The following is a 20,436-nucleotide window of genomic DNA, read 5'->3' as shown; positions in this document are numbered from 1 at the left end:
AGAATTAATGAACACAATGGTAATTAGAAATGCATTGTGCCCTACAATGCGCAAATGAATTGGATTAAGATTTATTATGAGAGTCTATTCGGTTTTGGAGGTAAACTTGTTAAATTTCGTCTGTTTAAAACTGGCAAAATAACTGCTTCCTATTCTCTCCCATATCCCTCCGAAGCGGCTTTGTTTTTTCTCATCATAGCGAATGTGTTCTGCCGACCTTGCGCTTTGAGGAACCCGCAGTTTGCATTAAAACATCTCGGGTAGGTTAGGTAATATTATCTTACCGCTTAACCAGTGGAGACATACATATGATATTTGACGCTTGGAGTTTTGTTGTCAAAAAGCCCTGTAAGTTAGGGCTCGGCTGGGCCTGAGATAAAACGAAACAACGCAAGTAAAACTAATATCAGCTAAGATAACTAACTCAATACCACTAGCGAGAGCATGTCTCTCTATATCTTAAGGGGAATTACTTGGACTAGGAATGTTTTTTAATACGACCTACTTCATTGTCCCACAGTGGAGAAACAAGAAATGGAGGCTCATGCTTCAGCCAACCAGCTTCCACCTAAAAATGGGCCGCAGTCTAATCAAAGGAGAAATGCCAGGGTAAGTATCACACAACTCCACATTGGATAAAATGTATACGACTGAAACAGCACAATTAATACAACTAATTGGTATTACGTCATGATGCTGGTCGCTCGTGAAGGAAATATGATTTCCTTTTAATTTTTCTTCTTTTTATGATATTGTACACTGGCTGTTGTGATGCCTGATGCAGAGCCAGGCGGCAGCAGTCCTTGACAGGTGGACTTGGTGCCAGCCTCTGTGCTCTCAGGCTTTGCTGTATTTGCACTCTGGTTTATGAGGACCCCACTCAGCGGTCTGGGCCTCACATATGTGGCCTGTTATCACTGTTGTGATACAAAGGAATTTCTGAGTACCAGTTTTGCAAAATTTGTGGGCTTCACAATGCAAACATTTCCTCAATGTTCTGAAACTGCTTAAAGTTTTCAATTCTTCTCAAATGTGACATTGAGCTTTATGTGGGATGTGACCTGGGCTCTCTGAACCAGCGTCTAATGGCAGGCTACTCAGTTTTTACTTCTGAGTGCTGTCATGTTCAAAACCAAAAATATATAATGTTTAGCAGGGCTCCTGGATGGATTCTCTCTAAAAACAATTGTTATATAATATGTAGATCAGCTGCAGAACAGACTCTCACTGCAGTGATTACTACACACTAATTAAATTCAGTGCATGAAATCCCACTGTTACATTTTTTTTTTTTTTTGCTGTTTCAGTTAATTCATAAAACACAAGTTCATTTATTTATTTTTATCACAGATATTTTACTTGTATGAGCCACATGCATGATTTTGAATTTCCCGTGTGAAATTCATCTGGTCTCTGGTTTAGTAACTGCCATGATGGTAACAAGAGAGAAACCCAAATCCAGGCTAAAAAATATTTTTATACAGCTCATGATTAAAGGGCTCCCAAACACACCACACGGGGTGTAAGGCTACAAAAATAATTGCTCTATGGCACATATAGTGTGGCGGACATGGACGAGGAGTTCAATCCTCTGCTAAGTGTCATCCTGTCACTAATGCCTGTATGTGTCTCTCTCCTTCATGTGGGTTTATTCCCTCCATTGACAGAGAAAGCAGCTGCAGCATTCTGCTGATATAGGTAAGTCGTTTATACACGGTGCCACTGCCAGTGCTGAGAGTTGAAGCTTGGGATCTTGATTTCCCTGCTTCATGTCATGGGTGGTGGCCTGTTCACCACTCTTTGAGACTCACACTCTCAGAGATGGGGGCTGCTGTGGTGCCATCCATGGTTTTGGTCTGTGGAAATCAGTGTTTGCCACAACAATCTTGCAAAACATGTTCCAGTGTCTTGCCACAATTTCCCTATTATAGAAAATCTTCAATATTGATTTTAAGAAATATACTGAACACTTTTAGAAATGTTAACCCATTCTCCTAAGATGTTGCAACATTAAAGACCAGCACCATAGGCTCCATTAGTCCCTGGTGACACCTACACATGGTCTTAAAGCAGCGGCACATACAGTGATAAAACCATGCATCGGCGATGGTTGCATTTAGTTTTAATGCTCTTTTTGTGCTGTGATGTATTTTTTTTATTATTTTTTTATTATTTTTTTTTTCTCAACCATGAAATTTTTTTTTAACACTGCTGAATGCAGTATTCATTATTATTCAGTTGCCTGTGCTATTTGGCTTGAGTGATAATGTGTTGTATTACATTATTTCTTTATCTGAGTAAACCATACCTGTTTGCCAGAGTATTTTAAGCTATGCAGGATTTTGTCGTGTGTTTGCACTTGGACTGCTTCATTAGTGCGACACAGAAGTGATTGTTTTGTGGTTGGGCACAGTGAGAGGCAATGCATCATGGGTGCTGGTGTCCTGCAACCCATTTTGGGCCTACATGGGGATTAGCTGAGAACTGCTGTTCCCATTCTTCCCCCAGGCTTCAAAAAGCGCACATGAGGAGTTTGGGTTTCTAGTGGTTGTTCAGTTCATATAGACGGATTAAAATTAATTGGTCATCAGACACTTTAGGTAGTGTAAGAAGACAACACTTTTCTTAAGTGTCTTCTTAAATATGACTTTTACGACCACAGGTTTCTCCCCAGAAATGTATAACTAAGTGGCTTATTGTCTCACTTGTTTATTACCTGTGGATCATTATGAAGCTTTTGCTTTGTGTTGACCGCTTTTGTGTTTTCCCAGTATTTACCAAAGGGACATCTATCCAGACCATTCCCTCTCTTAGCAAACTCTTGAAAGGGGTAACAGAGTGTGTCATTGGTAAGCAGAAGGGCTATTTCCCTCACATGCATCTACTTTACGTCCCTCACTTTCAATTTGGAATATAATTCAAATATGTATAATCAATGACCATCACATGTCTACAGGTCTTCAGTATGTGTGGGAGTACCGCAGCCCCAGTAAATCTGTCCCACCACACTATCAGTGCAAACTCTGTGCCGTCTCCCGCTTGCAGCATGATATGCTTGCCCACGTGAAAGGCTGGAAACACAGCTTCAAATACCTGGTGAGTATTGTTCGTTTCCTAATCGGACTCAAAGGCATGGTATATCACAAAGTTATTTGTAATAAATATTTGCATATTTCTATGCCTTGTACACAGAAAAAGGTCCACCCTAACAAGGTCACCAATGACGAGGAAGAGGCCATCAGAGACCCTGCTGTAAGGAAGAAAATTAAAGAAGTTTCAGCTGAGGTGGAGAAGACTGAGGGGAGGGGACAACTTAAGGTGAGTGTCAGATCTATATTACTGCAGCAATTGCACAAAAGTCTTTTTTTTTTTTTTTTTTTTTTTTTTTTCTTCTGGGACAAAAAGGATTGTGATATTGGCTAGAGTTTCCTGCTTATAATGATCATTGGAATGTATGTGTTAAGGGGATGTGTTTGCTTGGGGATGTTGCTTCCAGTACTGGTGAAAAGATGAAACACGATCTAGAAGGTTCGAGTTTAAGTGCTACATCTATGAAGTTGAAGGTTTATTAAGCACTAAAACAACTCTAAAGTTATCACAGCATGAATTCATTAATTGTATCTTCCATCCCAAAGATTGAGGTAAACGGTAGATTTCTGTCATTTACATTATAAAGCCATCTAGCAGTAATGCAGAAAACGTTGAGCCAGATCAAACTTTTATTTACCAGACAAGTTTGCATTCTCTTTGACCGAGCCTTCCTTTACTTACTCAATGACATGAATGAGGAGGCAGTGGTGTCTTTGAAGCAGTGCTATTATCGGTGGGATTCTTGTATTCAAGTATTAAAAATGTCCCATGTTTATATTTGAGAAGTGGGTTTCCTTATTTTATACATCATGATTGTGGATTTGAGATTATTTCTGTTTGTGTTGTGGCCTTTAGGTGATTCTGAAGGAGCCCTGCGAAGTACTAGCTTTCAAAGGACTCCGTAAGTTACATTTCTTCTATTAATTTGTTTAGTAATAAAGGATTTCCTGTTGGTCGGTAACCTGATTTGGGCATGTGTGTCGTGTCTTTTCCTCTCTCACAGGTTCTGCTGCTCCTAAAGTTTTGCCTACACCAGGACCAGGGATGGGACTAAAGGGACCACCCTTTGGTGAGTCATTTTTACTCAAGCATAATCTGTGTAATACTTGCATGTATGCCATTTTTCCATTGGATTACTGTATTTTTATTTAAATGTAATAGGTCTCTCAGGTCCCAAGTTCTCTGACCAGAGGTTTCTAGGGGAGTTTCCTCCTCAGAATGGTCCTCTCTCTAACTATCCAGTGGGAGACTACGGGGAGTCCGGCTTCGGAGGCTACGATTACTCGACCAGGCAAGATTTCCTTGACTCTGGTATGGATCGAAGACCTTTCCCAGATGGTATGGGTAATCGCCCAGCTGGGATTGGAGATGGTTTTGGATCAGGTGGTGGAAGAGATGGCTATGGAAGGAGTGGATTACTGGATGACAACCCAGGCAGAATGTATCCTGATGAGTACCGGAGCAGCCAAATGGGGAGTAGCTTAATGGACAAGCCACTGGAGAGGCCAGGCTTGATGGGAGCAGCTCCAGAAAGTAGCAGCCTTCCTAACACACTACTTACTTACCTGGTATGTGTCTCGCAAAAGGCTCCTCCCCAGCTTAACAAAAGTGTCAGTTATTTTTGTGTTGTTTGTATTCAAACATTCAGTACATTTTTCAAAATGTATTCGTAGGATACTTTCCGGATAGAGAGCGAGAGTGACGCACAGCTTGTGCTGAAGGTGACACAGAAACTTACAGATGTGCTGATGGAGTACAGACTGAGGAGTGTATCGACAGTATGGACCTTGTTTTTACTCTTGAATTTAAAACCAACTGTTAAATTACAATTAAATAATTACATCTGATTTTAGTCTTGTAAACCATATTTTCCTCAGTTGTTGTACTCTCATCACTTCTAATCAGTTGAATGAAAAATGTGAATTGTCTCCTTTCTTCCCTCAGGGTTCTAGTCTGAACAGCTTGTCAATGAGCTCCACAGGCTTCTCCTCTACAACGCCCAGATTGCTAAGCAGCAGTGACCGATACTCAAGTAGTCCGTCAGGTATGTAAGCACCAAGTCTCCTCTCAAACTTCCCATTTGATGCATCCATTGTGACTCAAACGTATGTCATGTAATGGTATTTGTTGACTCGATGAGGCCAAAAGAAATTCCTGTTGCCAATATTTGAAATAACATGGAAATCAAAATGTGAGTGAAGCATCTTTCTTTGTTCAGCCTTTTTAATGCATCTCTGGCATGTTGTCTCTCTGCAGGTCCCTCCAGGTATTACAAATGACAATCGCAAGATGTGACAGCTCAATCTTGTCATCCCTGTGTGCATCAGTCATGACTGTGCAGGAGTTGAAAACTTTGATTTTGTGTAAATGTATATGGTTTTAGACAGTTTTTTGTTACTTAGTAGTCTTCTTTTTTATGTTAAATTTCTTTAGAATATGAGAAGATTTATAACTTTGAAGGTTTTACACAATTACTTGTGCATGTTTTCAGCAGCTTTACCTGAACATGAGTGTATGGCCATTGTTAATTTCCCAAGGCCCTGTTCTATTAAAAGTAATGAAATTGATGCGTTTTTGAAATCCATTCATTCAAACCTTTTCCATAAAAACATGTTCATTTCTATGCCACGTACACAATAATGGGAGATGCTCCAATAGTTTCTGAATGTAGTCACAGAAGTGTATGAGAAATTTTTCTTCTGCTGGAGCAAGTTTCAGTATGCACATAAAATAACTTTAAGCATCCAAAGAATACAGCATTAGCTGTACATTTCCTCCTGACTGTAGTTGAGGTTGATTCCTTCCCATCATCCAGACTGATCTCATGAAATGGCGTATGTATGACACGTGAATTCGTATGCCATTATTGGCGTGTTATCGAGATGCATACTCGCTTTTTAGCGTGTTTATCAACGATGTTCGGCCTCCATTGACTTACATTACCTTTCAATTGCGTATGAATTTATGCCGTAGCAAGTAGTATGAAAGGGCGAAAATCCACGTAGGGAGGCTGGTCGGGTGGTGGATGGGTCAAACGCAGGACTCTCACCCAGGAGAGCAGGGATTGTGTAACGTTTCCTAAACCCAACCGTAGCTTTCTTCACGCCATAACACGGCAAGTGGTGTGTATTTAACGTCCGCTGTATACAGCGTAGACATACACACGGATAGCTCAAAAGGAGTACAGATAACACGCCACTTGGCTTAAGAAAGCGGGCGTGTAGGTTTACGCGAAGTCATGATGTCATGTTGCATCATCATAGATTTCTGCAGTGTAAAAGCCTCCTGTTCCAAAGTTGAAGATATATAGCCATATAGAAGCATATTTCTGGACAGTTGATTAATATAGTTAATAAATGAGCCATAAAACACAATAAACATTTATTTGAAAATGTATGGAATGTGATGAAAAGCTTAACCATGCTTATTGAACATGAAGGAAACATTTAATAAGTGGAAAACTCCCACAAAACAACTAATGTTGATGCAATCAAGCAGAATTACAGTTGGAGACAAATGCCACAGTGTATGCATTTGATCATTGTTGTCAAACTCAAACACTTCGTGTCAAGATGTCCTTCATCTGCTTCACATTTATGCGAGTGAGAAGCACTTTTGTACCCAGGAAGTCCCGACCGTGGAGCCTTTGAGCCTGCGCAGCAAGCTTTTGTGATTTAAACTGAACCACGGCCTCACCAATACCGTTGCCATCACTATCGTGCAGTAAGGTGATATTATCCTTCATCAGTTTGTATTTGCAGAAAAGTAATTTGATATGACTTTTCTGTACATCTGCAGGCATGTTTCTGATAAACAAGCATGTCTGAGCTGCTGGGTCCGGGTTCTTGCTTGGTGCTTCTTCTGGAGTCTCAACTGGATTTGATTTCCTCTTTTGTTTTGATTTATTTTTTGTGTCCGTCTTCGGGCACGGCTTAAGCCTCCTGAAATGGGTTTTGGCCATCATGTCTCTCATCATCATTTTAGTGATTGATGAGACCACAATGGCATCAGAGCCCACATGGCAGCCGGTGAGATTTGTTGCATAGTCGTAATCTTCAGTGCATTTAAAAATAAGAAAAGCAGTGTCTGTTCTGTTGCCTTCCTTGTCAAGTAAATGTAGTACATTTTTGTGTGCAATGTTTGGACATCCAAACAATTCTTTAATTTCTGTCTTGGTCATTGTTTTGGGTAGATTCTTGACCATGACAATGTACTCAATAGTTGGTGAGTCACTGTCAAGTCTTGGCTTTTTTGGTAATTTAGATGGCAGATCATGGTTGACAGATCGCCTCTTGAGCTGCAGTGCAGAAGTGTTTTTGTGGTTTTCCACAAGAGGGTTTTGCTTTAGTTTCACTCTCTCCCCAACCTCTGCCGATTTTCTGTGGTCTTTTTTCAAAAGACAATCTTGCAGCGCACTGGTCCACATCTTCTCAGTTGCTGGTCGTACTTCCACACAGATGGGGCCCAGGAACTGTTGGTTGAAGAGAACGGCGTCACATGCATCCTGCATGTTTGCAAACTTCACAAGGCAGGCGTGGCTACGTCCCAACTCAACATTCACTATGGCTTCCTGTACGGTCAACCCTTTGAAAAAATTGCAGATGACCTCTTTTGTAGTGGAGGCTGGCAGACCAAATAGCCTAACGTAGCCTGGCCTTGAGTCCAGAGTTTGCTTTGGTGTCCTCACCTCAGACACAACTGTGCTGTCTGGTTTGGGTACTTCAACTCCTGGCATTGCCTCATTGTTTTCTCTTTGAAGGGATGACTGTAGACCTTGCAGTACAGTATAAATCCCAAGAAGAAATGCAGCATTGGAATCAACTAAGTTTGCATTGGAAGGTTGTAGATTTGAAGTATTGGGGTGGAGAGGCTGTAGCAGATTTGCAGTGTTAGAATCAAGAGGCCATGCAGTAGGCGGTTGAAGATTTGCAGTATTGGGAGGACAGGCATTCAAGGGTAGCACATTTGCATCTGAAGATGGCTGAGGTTTCTTCACAGTAGGCTGTCTGGGGGAGGGTTTCTTTCTCTTCTTTAACAATGACTTTAGTTTGTGCTCCATCTCCTCCATGCTGCTTATGTGTAGAGTCACCTCAGACCCTTTAAGGAAATGTCCGGTGTACCGCATGGCAAGCTGGGCATCTTTTTCAGTGGTGAATGCAATAAAAGCCTCTCTTAGACTTCCTCCCAAAATATACACTCCCCCATCAGGAATGTGAAGGCGTTCAAAGAATGTCCGTATATCTTCAATACCTGCCTTCACATCGAGGCCTTGCAATCGCAGGATTATGGTCATTTTTTTTCACACGAGGTCAGGTGATGTCTGCAAATTAAGACAACAATGGTAAAAAAAAACAACAACAAAATGCAACAAGTGCTGTATGTTGCGGTATTAACACGAGATATTCAGCAAGGAAATACACACGTGCGTCATACACATACAGGAGTACACTGGTACTGAACGGAAAAGAGAACATGTTAAAAAATAAAAATAATAAAAATGCGTGAAAAGCGCACAAACACTCACCGTACGTGGATACAATAGATGATTTGTAACTTTTTTTGCGAGCGTTGTTGTAGCTGTTGTCTTGTCTCAAGTTAGCCGTGATAATGTGGTGAAAAGTGGAAACCCCCTGCCTCTGCCCGCCTCTGCCTCCTCCCCGCTCAGCTCGCTCAAGTCCAGAGTGCGCTTTTTTTTTCTCCCTTTACGTTCATTGGCTCTGGAATGTGTTTGAGACGCATGGCCGCCACCTACTGGGCTGGAGTGCGAGCTACTACAGTCAGGACAAGTAAAGAGCGAAGTCTACAGGTCACCATGGATACACCCAGGTTACACACCGCATTTAATATCGATCCCTGCAGTAATGAGCAATGCATTAATAGCTTGGACACATAATATACTATCTCCTGTTTGTGACAAAAATTATATATTTGTTTTCATACATTTTACTGTCTTTTGTCCACTGTGCTATTTGATTAAAACCATCACACCATATCCCACATATCTTTTCAGTTCCTGTAAATACATAAAACAAGCATTTGCATCCACAAAAATTCGGTCTTCGACCAATAATGTTTGATGCAAAAAATAAATCTTCCATCAGAAAAAAGTAGAGAGAACTCTTTCACCATAAAAAGCCACAATTCTTCAGCAAACTAATGACCACAATCATCAGCCAGAAAAGGACTATGGGTAAAATTAGCCAAAACATTTAGCAATCTACAGAAAGCTAATTTTAACTCTCCGTAATCAGGCCCATATGGGTTGCTATTCTCTGCAGAGGTTATTTTTTCTTCTTGCCCCAAACAGATACTACACACATTGATAGAAAAAAACAAACTGTCTTTGTAAGGCTTCTCATAATCACATTCTCTTCTACTAGGCTATATTCATTTAAGATCATTTCACTTAAATGTTTACATTTTAAAATCTTAGTTACTTGATCACTTAGGTGTGTGTGTGTGTGTGTGTGTGTGTGTGTGTGTGTGTGTGTGTGTGTGTGTGTGTGTGTGTGTGTGTGTGTGTGTGTGTGTGTGTGTGTGTGTGTGTGTGTGTGTGTGTGTGTGTCGCTTATAGGACTATGCAAACATATACCGTAGGCTACTCTGTCAAAAGGAAGTGAATAAGCTAAAGCTGAAAGGCTGTCGTTTACTGCCAAAAGTCCCTTATGACTGATGGCGAAAAAAAACTTAAATTAACCCAAAAGAGAATAAGCAGCTGTTTCATTACAAATCTCTCGACACTGCGCCCAGTTTAAAAAGTGTCCTCTTTCAAATCTGTTTTTAACCTCAACAAAGATTATATGTGTGTATATCTAAGACAATCATATTGTATGTGAATATGTTTTTGCAACTTTTGCCTTAGCTTTTAAACAAAAAATGATTAAAGACTATATCACACTAGGCCATATTACAAGAATTTGGACTTAGAAAGTGGCTTTGTGTATCATAGGTTTGATTTACTGCGATTATATTTATTTTTTTCTCATTCCTAACATAACACAGACATTAGTTTCCATAGTTTCTTGAAAAGGCCTAAACACAATGGCAGTCATGTGGGACCAGCATATTAACGATTTATGACGCATCTACTGTGATAAAGACCTTTTCTAAATAAATGTAATTATTTCGAATTAAACATAAACTTACAAATATCTATACATTTTCTTGGTTTAAAGATTTATTAATTTGAATATGTATAGTTGAAAAAGAAAGAAAAAAATCTGTGATGCACACATGAATTTGGTCGCAACGTCATGACGCTGTACCAGCCAGAAACTGTTGAACACAAATTAATTGCAAGGAATACAACAGACTTAGAGCACCTTTTTCAGACACTTCGTAAAGCAGACCACCACACCTTTTCACTGTCAGGGCTTTTAGGGAAAACAGCAGGCAATGTATATCACTATATTATTACGTTTCTAAGAGAAATTTATTTAGTAAAGATAATTTAGTTTCCTTTGGTTGTGTTTTTTTTTCTTCCTGCATTTATCTCTCGGTGGCGATAATGCACCTTTAAGGTGGTTTGCCAACCGCCAATAAACCATAAAGAAGAAGAAGTCATGACGCTGAGTGATTAGGATTGTGGGTAAAAGGAAGACCGTTGTTTACCATGGCGACGGGGACGCTACCGTCTGTTGTTAATAGATACAAAGTGCATCTAACATTATTTCTGTTAATATACATAGGTCCACTTAATTGCCAGCAGTTTGTCATCCCATTTAAGGCTCCTTCAGACTGTAGTGCGGAAGAATTTTTCGATATCTCGAGTCTCTCGTGTGTGAGTTGCGGTTCAAATCAGCGACGGAGCACAACAGGTCGGTGAAGTTACCATCACACCACATCACAAGAAATTATTTATTGACACGACACAATGCCAAAAGAAAGTGTAATTAGTATTGCTTTAAAACAAATGAGCTTTAACTGTGATGTGGTCAGCCACTCACGACGCAAAGAAACCACAAGGAGCTGGGTAACCTGTGCAAATGGCTAACACGTTGGCTAACGTTAAGATATCAGTTCAGAACTTAGCTAGCTAACTAGCTGGCACGACTGTAAAGAGAACCGTTAAAGGGACAATCCTCTCTAAAACAGGATGCACACAGTGTGCTGTTTGGATGAATAGCGAGTATATCTGCTGCAACCATAGACAACACTGCAGCAATGTGTCTGGAATCTATATTGTAATATTAATACAATAATATACAATATTTTTTTTCATGACGGTATAGCAAGGGCGAGTAATTCTCCCTGTGGTGGGTAAGAGGCCATTTTTGCAGGTACCAACCTATATCCATTTTATGGGTAATCTTCTGTCTTACTTATGGTGCTGCAGTGTTGCCAGGTGGTGACAGTGACTTAATTCAGCCTGTCAGTCTTGTGGAATTGGCAGATGCCATTTTCATTACTACAGTATCAAGAAGAAACATGCAGCTGACATTTGTTAATTAACTAATATTTCAGAACTCGGCACTGTACAACAGTCTCTGTTCCCACTAACTTTACCACTGGTTTCCCTCTTTTTGCAGGACTCAGCTGCATTTGCAAAACTGGATACCAAACTCTCACCACTGACAAGGCCTCCATTACTTGTCAGCAATGTCCCACTGACAAACCTGTACGAGCAATATACCTGGAATATCTTTATATGCTGTTATCTCACATTATACTGTAGATGATGCATCTCCCTCACAATTTCTAATACCATTTGTAATAATGCTGTCTAAGCTGTCTCTTTTTACAGTCAGTAACTACAGGTGGGTTTGGATGTATTCGCTGTCCAGGCAGTCTCAGTGATGAGGGGAAGTGCCAGTGCCCGCCAGGCAATGTTCTGGGTGAGTCACCTATAACATATAGTTTATGAACTACTTGTTCTAACAAACAATCTTTAATGTTGGATGTGCTTGCTGCAAATTTAATACAAGGAGGCAATAGCCTATATTAGTCCATATTTTATGTGTAAATGGCTGAATATGGGCTGTTTTTTTTAGTGGAGAGAGATGTCAAAGGAAACCTTTTGGAGGAGGCCAGCTGTGTAACGTGTAATGGAAACTCCCCTGCTTTGTCTGTACCAAACCACAGTGGAGACAGGTATGTATCAGTACAACACAAACACTGATATATCCAGCTGTTTCAGACAGTTTCACACTCGAGAAGTTGATCAAGGTATCTGAGGTTATACATTTTAGAAATGATATAATCTTGAACAGTAAACTGACACAGTTGCACTGTTCCAGCTATCTAACTGAAATATCAGTATATCCTACTTCCAACATAAGATGAAATCATGGTGGCCGAGATGGGTCGAACAAACTGCATACCCAAAATGCTTTTGAAAAACACAGCACATTCATGGAAAAAAAAAGCAAAACCCACAACACAAATGCAAAAGCCCCACAACAAAATAACAGACGTGAGCGTCAACAGATACTGACAATGAAACGGGCCGACTGTTATTGCTGGGCATTTACATGGGCTTACCTATGAACAAACCTTTTGCATATTCATTGTACCAAGCCATTACCCCTCCCAATGCCAACTCTTAATCCCAAAACAATAAGGACATACATATGCATTTGCATTTCATTGTCCAAATCAATGCAGTAAATGAAATTGTTCGTGCTTGGTACTACCTAAGATCTAACCGAATCACCTCAAGTGATTAAATGGTTTGTCACAATGGGGAAGCTAATGCTTTCACACATTCCAGCCCAGTTCTAAAACATACTTTTTACAACAGGTTCATTTACCGATGAAATACATACTACTTAGATATAATTGTAGCTGAACGTGTATTGAATACAAAAAAAGAGAGTTTCTGAAAATTCCCTCCACAAGGTTAAGAAGACTGAACAATCCCCTTTAGGGTGTAATTGAAGTCAAAGTCTGTATGTTATCTAATAGATAAGGACCCCTGCACGGCAAACACACAGTCAAATGAGGTAGTGAAATCTGTGCAGAATCCTCTAATAAGTTATGGATTGATGGTCAAAAGTTGTTGTATATTCCCTGTCTTTATCCCACTCTGCCTCCCATAAGCACTAGCCCATGACCCTCATTATTGCAAGGACAGAAAAAATCAGGGATAAGATAAAATAGACTTTATTAATCCCACAATGGGGAAATTCCTGTGCCACAGCAACTCAAAAGATTTTTTTTTTACACAAATCAGAATAACACAAATGTAAAAAAAAAAATACAAAAAGTATAAGAAATAGAATGAGTAATAATAATAATAATAGTAATAATACAAATATATTTACACAATAAACAAAGTTTAGTTTTAAAGTTGTGTAGTGTGAACTAGGCATTAGCACCCCTAGTGTGGTGCTGTCAGAGTGTGAAGAAAGGATAACCAGATAGTCCAGACTTTCTTTGTGTACAAAGTGTAGTATGTAATGGTCTCCAAAACTGTCTTTCAGGTGTGAGAGATGTCAGGCTTCCTTCATTAACACCTCCTGTCTGTGTAACCCTCCTAATGTCCTGGTGAGTTCTGCTGACCCTGTACCCTCATACCTTCCTCCAGACACACATCATACACACCCCATTCAGTAACAGCCTTATAGAAAACATGCATCATTAATGGTTGTTATGTGATTTTCCAGGCAGAAGGATTATGTTTCCCTCCAGGCAGCCTCTCCACTAATGTGAATCCCAGTGTCAACTATGCTGAGTTGGTGAGTCTTCCTTTTCCTCACTCACTTGCTTATTTCATTTTTGTTTATTTTAATGTATTGTGATTTGTGTGTTTCTGCTCTGTTTCTCTTGCAGAAGTTCAGTGTCCAGTCTGCGTGGTTCATCAAAAACCTGTACTCCTCCTCAGCAGCCTGCCTTGTAATTCCATGTCTTATTTAGTTGTCTTTGAAAATTATCTTTTTCTTGATCATAAGAAGCCAGTTCTGGTTCACAGCCACATACTGCTACTAGTGATGTGCTCATCATGACACAAGAGGATATTTAGGATTTTAGGATGTTGTGTTGTAGCTCTTTTATTGTCAGTTGTAATTGTGATAGCTGTTTGTGTTTATGAAAAATCATAGACATTCAGTATAGCCATCGAAATTGTAACCGGAATTTATGCCAAAATGCATCTCATAAATATGCACAAGTTGTTGAAACAACAAGGCAGTGTTTCAGCTGTTGTTCATAAACAAGACAAGTGTGTTTACAGGTCTTCTCCAACCTGACGGCGTGTCAGGCTCTTGGGAACATGTGTGTGATGAACATGCACTCCTTCAGCGGCGTCTCCACCGATGCCTGTGGTCTCTTTAACACCATCTTCAGATCTAGGGCTGCTTTGAGCTCGACTCAAGACATTTCCTACTGGTAACTATCATAGCATATATGTATACATTGTGCTATCTTAGCTTATCTTTACAAATTATGAATACAACTAGCAATGTTTCATTCTCCTATACTACTACTATACTGTTGCTTTGTTTTGTTGTAAGCCCTTTGGTTACTCTGTTTCAGGAGAGTTAATCTGCCATGGCTTTACTATGGGGACGAACCAGGACTGGCCAGTCGAGTGCTTCAGACCGATCCTGTTCCCATTAGGTTCAGTTTCAGAGGAAAAAACAAGGTACTTTGTAAACTTTAATCATCCTCTAGTTATTTCATGATACTATAACTTGAGCAATAAACCTGAAATGTTACCAAAAACTTTACATATTCCGTTTATCTGACAGAACACTGACATTAAGCTGCTTGCTGCTGTCTATAATGTTAGAGGAGAGTTCCTCAGATGGGAACAAGTAGGTGGACGTAATCTCCAGGTAAGATGTCAAAGCATTGATGATAAAATGGGATATTTAGTCTGAATACACAATAGCATTGTAAGTTATTAGGAAATGTGTACAGATCTGCTTGGTTTTCCTAGATAGGTTGGTGGTAGGGCCAAATCCCAATCATTATTGCCCACCACTTTTTCGCATGTCGCACACAAATTTTTCATTTGTTAATATTGACTAAATTAAGTAATTTTTCATGTTGTTCATACAAATATAGGAGGCTGGTAAATACTCCACCTCTCTTTTCCTCTTTTAGCTTTGTCCAGAAACGACCACCAAACAGGCAGCAGCCTTCAGCTTTGGAACTGCTTACCAAGAAAGTGTGAGTGTTTTTTCGTTCTTTAGCTCAGAGACGGTGCACACGCTCTCTTGCAATGCCCAGTTGTATAATAAGGTGTGTATGTGTATATGTGTGTATGTGTAGTGTGATCTTTCAGTAGCAGAGCTTTTGGGTACCTATCCTGAGCCGATGTTCTATGATGTGTTCATGGATCTTGGTGGAGGAGAGAACAGAAAACTTCTCCCTCTGCCTACACTAGTCTATAACCAGCAATACAATGGACGGTTCATCAACCAAGGTGGGGTTTTATTTTTTAATGTGTGTGTGAGTGTGTGTGTGTGAGTGTGAGTGTGTTGCTTTAATATATTTAGTTTTTTGTACAGAGAGCATGAAGAGCTGGTACCTGTCTCGGCGTATGTTTGTTGTCGACACGCTGAGTGGAAGAGAGAAGAGCACGGATTCCCTGCCCAAAGTCATCCGTGTAGCCAGCAGTGTCAAAATAAGGTGGGCTTCCAATGTGTCCATCCCCATGATAAAAAAGAAAGAAAGCAAAAGCTTCTATTTGTTACTGCCTTGAAAAGTTGCAATGATTTTGATTAATCATGTGTTTTGTAGGTTCCAGCTGGTTCCACGAACCCAGGAAGGACAGGTGTTTACCCCTTTAATGACTGTGACCTACAAAGATGTTCCCATCACGGATATCAATACACAAACTGTGACTGTGAGTAGGCACGCACACACACACACACACACGTATACGCGCACACACACAAACACACACACACACACACACACGTACAACTGACATATTGTATCTCTAAAATTAAGTTGCAGTAAGACTGGTTTTCTTAGTAGGCTTTCTGTTACAGAGAAAAATGGCTAAATGAGTTCCCGTCTTCAATTGTTTTTTTTTAAACAAGCTTTAGGTTGGCTAATGCATTGATTTCATTGATCTGTTTCTAGACTACGTTTGCTGTAGAGTATGAGATGGATCAGAATGAGGCTCGCATAAAGACAGATGTGAGTAGAAGTATGAATGAAACATTTTTTGTTAAATGGTCTAATATTACAGATAAAGGAGAAGTTCTTGTGTATGCTGTGATATTTTTGTGTGTGCACAGACTGCTCTAGGTGTAATGGGTGGCGTGGCCGTCCTTTACTCTCTGCTGAAGACGGTCAGCTGGAAGAGGAGGATTGCCTCTCCGCTCATAGACGTGGAGGTACTACATCTTTAACATGTCATAATTTAAGCCACGTCAATCCATACGTTTGTGTCAAGTTTGGGAGTCATTTTAGTCTCTCCCTCTTTCTGCCTCAGACTATGCTGAAGTTTTTCCTGTTTTATGCTGGAGATCTGGCCAATGTTTTCTTTGCCGTCACTGTGGGAACTGGACTTTATTGGCTCATCTTGTACAAGGTTAGTCTAATTACCTAAGACTTTCTTTTACAGGATTGATGTATTGGATTGATTTTCATGCTTGAGTGGTCTTTAATGTTTGTATAAGTATCTCATTTTTGTAGCTTTTTCTTTTGAGCCCTTTTTTTTTTTAAACTTGATTTCTTTTCCAAGCACAAACAGTGTTTCTTTTGTCTTTGCATGGACTTCTGTATTTTCCTCTCTGCACTCTTTAGACATTAAAGGCAAGTCTTTTTCTATCTTTACCTTTTTTGCCTGAACATTTTTTGAAGGCATAGATTTAGGTGTGATTGTTATTGGCTGCTTCCTGTGATTTATTTGTGTATGTGTCTTTTTAGGCCCAACAGTTTGTATCAGTGCTGTTACCACTACCTGCTCAGGAGGGGCAGTTTGTGACGTACATTGGTTGTGCCTTTGCTCTCAAGGTTAGACACCGACTGAACAGCAGTATTGTTTTTGAAAGCTAGGTGGTGTGCTTCTATTTATATTGCAAAATGTATTCTTTTGTGTATTTATATTCAGGCTGTCCAGTTTCTCCACAAGCTGATTCTTCAGGTGTCAATTGATGTTTTCTTTATTGACTGGGAGAGGCCACGAAGCAAAGCTAACAGAACAGTGCAAGGTACAAACATAGTTACTCTGAGATTATATTTTGCAGTCTTCATAAGAACTAATTATCCAGGTTTTTCAGTCCATTCACCATATACGCTGCTGTTTCAGCTACTGGCGAGCCGAAACGTGACCCCTCTCCAGTCAGCATCTGGAGGACCTACTTTGTAGCTAATGAATGGAACGAGATCCAGACCATCCGCAAGATCAGCCCAACTTTTCAGATCATGGCTGTGCTCTTCTTTCTTGAAGTACATCTTACATCAACAAATGGACACTATTCTCTGTTATGTCCCTTTTCCTCATTGCTAACATGTCACCCTGTACTGTTTAGGTGCTGGGTTTCTCTAACCTGGCCCTCAGGGACCCCTGGCCAACTTTACAGCGCTCCTCACAGGCATACACCCCCTCATACAGCCTGATGCTGCGCTATGGTCTGGCAGCCACGCTGTGGCTCTGCATTGGACTTCTGCAGGTAAAACTGCCATCACTCATTCTTATCGTCCCCTTCCCTCACTTCCCTTTGATCTCTCACATCTTCCTGTATATCTTGAGAAATTAGGGAAATACTATACACATAATGAATGTGCAGAGGTCCTTTTAAAAGATAATCACTTTTTCCTACAGGTGATTTTCTTCACTGTGTTTCATGAGCACTTTGTGGAGGACAAAATCCGTCAGTTTGTAGATCTCTGCTCCATCAGTAATGTAAGTAGCAATTCTTATATTCTATTTTAAACAATGTATCCGTCTGGAAGGTGTTACATAAGTGTACTTTGTCCATGTTTTTATATAGATTTCTGTGCTGCTGTTATCTCACCGTTGTTTTGGCTACTACATTCACGGACGTTCAGTACATGGGCATGCAGACACAAACATGGAGGAAATGAACAACAATCTGAATAGAGAATCTGTATGTACACCAACAGAGTAGTTTTAATATTAGTATGTTTATATTTATTATTATATCCATGGTATTTCTTTCCTACTCTCTGTCGTTTCCTGTCTCAAGGAGTCCCTGTGTGGTCAGAGAGGACTTCTTCCCAACACAGAGATCCAGACCTTTCAGGTGTCTCTCACCAACCGCCTGCGGTTGCAGTATGACAGGATACGGGAGCAGATCAACAGGGTGTGTGCTTTCTCTGTTGTGTTTGTAATTGAGCTATAAACTATCAAGCCAAGATAAAATTGCCTCGCCATATTTCAATTTAAATGGTTGCTTGTCTTCTGTGCTCCAGAGGCACGGGCCATCGCGACTGATGGACGCGTGCTCGGCTAACCAGTTTGAGCAGAGGGCCAGAGGCTACCAGACCATGAACCACTTTCTGGGATCCATTATAGACCATGTTAGTACAAATGCACATAAATAAACTCACACAAGCAGAGTTTGATTGTATATTCATTTTTTTGTTAGATTGTAAAGTATGTAAGTTGTTTTCATTGACCTAAAATATTTTGTACAGACAAGCTTGTTCTGTCTCTAAAGTTGCGTTATTTATCTCAGGCGTATCCTGACATGGACTATATAGTGAAGGACAAGCTGATGTTTGAGAGGGTCATAGGGATGGAGTTTCTTGAACCCACTGAAAAAAGCATCTTTTACAATGGTAATGACCTATTGGCCCAGATAAGCTTTCCATTTCTTCTTTGTTTATATACATATGTGGGTGAATATGACGTCTTTGTTGAGTATAACGTCGTTGTTTGCTTTTCTAACTGCAGACGAGGCCCACTCCTTTAGTGATGTGCTGTTTTATGGGAATGAGGCCACACTGCTGATCTTTGATACTTTGTTCTTCTGTGTCGTCGACCTCGGGTCTCAGAGCTTTGTACTTGCAGCGGTGCTTACATGCGTACAGCAAATGGTCAGTATTTGGTGTACAGTATATACATTATGTTGCTTACACTGTGCTAAAAAGAACATGTATTGATCACCATCTCGTTCATTACAGATATTTCGCTTGATCCGTAACACTCTCGGAAGGAAGAACCTTGTCAGAAAGACTTTGGTGGATGAGAGATTTCTGATATAAAATTCCCTGCTAAGTAATTTGTAGTGTCGGTGTTGTTTGGTGGCATTCCTCTCAAAGATGTTTACTGTTCACAGCTTGTGCAGCTTTTTTGTACTTTTCTTTACATATACAGTATTTTCACTGCTGTTTCATGATGTACATATGATCATTTTTGTTTTTGTAAGAGTTTGATGTTTTTATTGATTAAAATGTTTTGATATGAAGTCTTGTTTTGTTTTGAGGTCATTTTAATAAAACACAATTCCTTCTCCAGATGTATTATGATACTCATGGCATTCACATGATATCATTATCCCATTAAACCTATCCTTATAACATGTTTTGGTATATTAGGCCATTATGGACAATTTGCAAAACACTGTTTTCTGGCAGCATTGGGTTTTTATTGATTATTGCATTCTGTTTTTTATGCAGTAACAATTACTCAATTGCTTTCCTTATTCCAGAATAGATAGATAGATAAATAGATATGACATAATGAAGAATAGATGGGAGACACACTCATCTCATGTCATTCTCATCATGTCATAATATCTCAGACTGCTCCATAAGATGAACCCCATAAGATGAGGATAGGATAGCTCAGTTGGTCCTCGACGCAGCGGGCCTGGGTTCGGCTCCGACCATAGGCTCCGACCTGCGGCCCTTTGCTGCATGTCATTCCCCCCCTCTCTCTCCCCTTTCGTGTCTTCGGCTGTCCTGTCAAAATAAAGGCCGAAAATGCCCACAAAAATAAAGAATAGATGAGATGCATTTCAATGTTGCAGATTGCAGTGATAGGTTTTCACAGTAATATTGTAAAATTAACATTAACCTCTATCTCTTCAAATTATCTGCTTGTGGTGGTATAATAAAAGCTGAGGCTCACCTCACCTCTCTGATGTTAAAAGGCTCTTTTTTCAGATTTTAAAAGGCTTTTTTGTGCGTGAAGGATTGACCTGACGTCATCGCGGCTGTCAGAGCTCAGCCAATCAGCGTTTACTTTGCAGTGAGGCGCTCCAGAATGATACAGACCGGAGGGGTCGGCGTTAAGTCATGAACTTCAGTAACTTCTACAGACCCATCGGTTAAGGTGAGTCTGAATTTTGCTCTGCACTCACTTTTTGACAGTTACGTCTATTAGCTTGCAGCTCGTGCCGTCATGTCTTATGTGAGCAGACATTATGCAGTTTGACGATATTTGGTGGGTGTAACCCAGATACCACTAGATATCATTAG

At 40.1% G+C, this 20,436-nt stretch overlaps 3 protein-coding genes across 4 annotated transcripts; 2 read left to right on the top strand and 1 right to left on the bottom strand.

Annotated features, from left to right (window-relative positions):
• The first annotated feature begins 11 nt into the window (after window positions 1-11).
• Window positions 12-5,657, top strand: si:ch211-197h24.6 (uncharacterized). Of its 2 annotated transcripts, none has more exons than XM_028581119.1 (12): window positions 12-260; window positions 521-609; window positions 1,668-1,698; window positions 2,772-2,849; window positions 2,957-3,096; window positions 3,193-3,318; window positions 3,946-3,991; window positions 4,094-4,159; window positions 4,333-4,658; window positions 4,764-4,868; window positions 5,035-5,134; window positions 5,347-5,657. In XM_028581119.1, exons 2-12 carry the CDS (start codon window positions 535-537, stop codon window positions 5,367-5,369), a joined length of 1,116 nt encoding a protein of 371 aa, XP_028436920.1. In that variant the 5' UTR covers window positions 12-260; window positions 521-534; the 3' UTR covers window positions 5,370-5,657. The 2 variants fall into 2 exon arrangements, with proteins under 2 accessions (XP_028436920.1, XP_028436919.1); XM_028581118.1 differs by having other exon boundaries at window positions 13-260; window positions 4,252-4,658.
• A 799-nt stretch (window positions 5,658-6,456) lies between these two features.
• Window positions 6,457-8,861, bottom strand: rbm12ba (RNA binding motif protein 12Ba). The gene is made up of 2 exons (XM_028580878.1): window positions 8,615-8,861; window positions 6,457-8,410 (listed from the first exon to the last, which is right to left on the bottom strand). Exon 2 carries the CDS (start codon window positions 8,381-8,383, stop codon window positions 6,644-6,646), a length of 1,740 nt encoding a protein of 579 aa, XP_028436679.1. The 5' UTR covers window positions 8,384-8,410; window positions 8,615-8,861; the 3' UTR covers window positions 6,457-6,643.
• Window positions 8,862-10,662: 1,801 nt separating this feature from the next.
• Window positions 10,663-19,421, top strand: tmem67 (transmembrane protein 67). The gene is made up of 28 exons (XM_028580422.1): window positions 10,663-10,907; window positions 11,619-11,707; window positions 11,834-11,924; window positions 12,081-12,180; window positions 13,512-13,575; window positions 13,695-13,766; window positions 13,861-13,923; window positions 14,261-14,415; window positions 14,563-14,671; window positions 14,778-14,864; window positions 15,136-15,201; window positions 15,304-15,457; window positions 15,543-15,663; window positions 15,775-15,880; window positions 16,123-16,179; window positions 16,281-16,379; window positions 16,478-16,576; window positions 16,915-17,001; window positions 17,099-17,198; window positions 17,297-17,436; window positions 17,520-17,660; window positions 17,813-17,893; window positions 17,982-18,098; window positions 18,198-18,314; window positions 18,424-18,531; window positions 18,690-18,792; window positions 18,908-19,050; window positions 19,138-19,421. Exons 1-28 carry the CDS (start codon window positions 10,703-10,705, stop codon window positions 19,216-19,218), a joined length of 2,955 nt encoding a protein of 984 aa, XP_028436223.1. The 5' UTR covers window positions 10,663-10,702; the 3' UTR covers window positions 19,219-19,421.
• The last annotated feature ends 1,015 nt before the right edge of the window (window positions 19,422-20,436 follow it).

This window comes from Perca flavescens, chromosome 6 (genome assembly GCF_004354835.1).
Source record: "Perca flavescens isolate YP-PL-M2 chromosome 6, PFLA_1.0, whole genome shotgun sequence".
Lineage (NCBI taxonomy): Eukaryota > Metazoa > Chordata > Actinopteri > Perciformes > Percidae > Perca > Perca flavescens.
This window is presented reverse-complemented; position numbering and strand designations above follow the sequence as displayed.

Coding starts and splice junctions, on each gene's coding strand:
- si:ch211-197h24.6 (XM_028581118.1), top strand. CDS start 535: ATGGAGGCTCATGCTTCAGCCAACCAGCTTCCACCTAAAAATGGGCCG. Junction 3,319..3,945: donor AGGGGAGGGGACAACTTAAG/GTGAGTGTCAGA, acceptor TGTGGCCTTTAG/GTGATTCTGAAGGAGCCCTG. Junction 4,869..5,034: donor GACTGAGGAGTGTATCGACA/GTATGGACCTTG, acceptor TTCTTCCCTCAG/GGTTCTAGTCTGAACAGCTT.
- rbm12ba (XM_028580878.1), bottom strand. CDS start 8,383: ATGACCATAATCCTGCGATTGCAAGGCCTCGATGTGAAGGCAGGTATT.
- tmem67 (XM_028580422.1), top strand. CDS start 10,703: ATGGCGACGGGGACGCTACCGTCTGTTGTTAATAGATACAAAGTGCAT. Junction 16,380..16,477: donor CTCCGCTCATAGACGTGGAG/GTACTACATCTT, acceptor TTTCTGCCTCAG/ACTATGCTGAAGTTTTTCCT. Junction 18,315..18,423: donor TACGGGAGCAGATCAACAGG/GTGTGTGCTTTC, acceptor TCTGTGCTCCAG/AGGCACGGGCCATCGCGACT.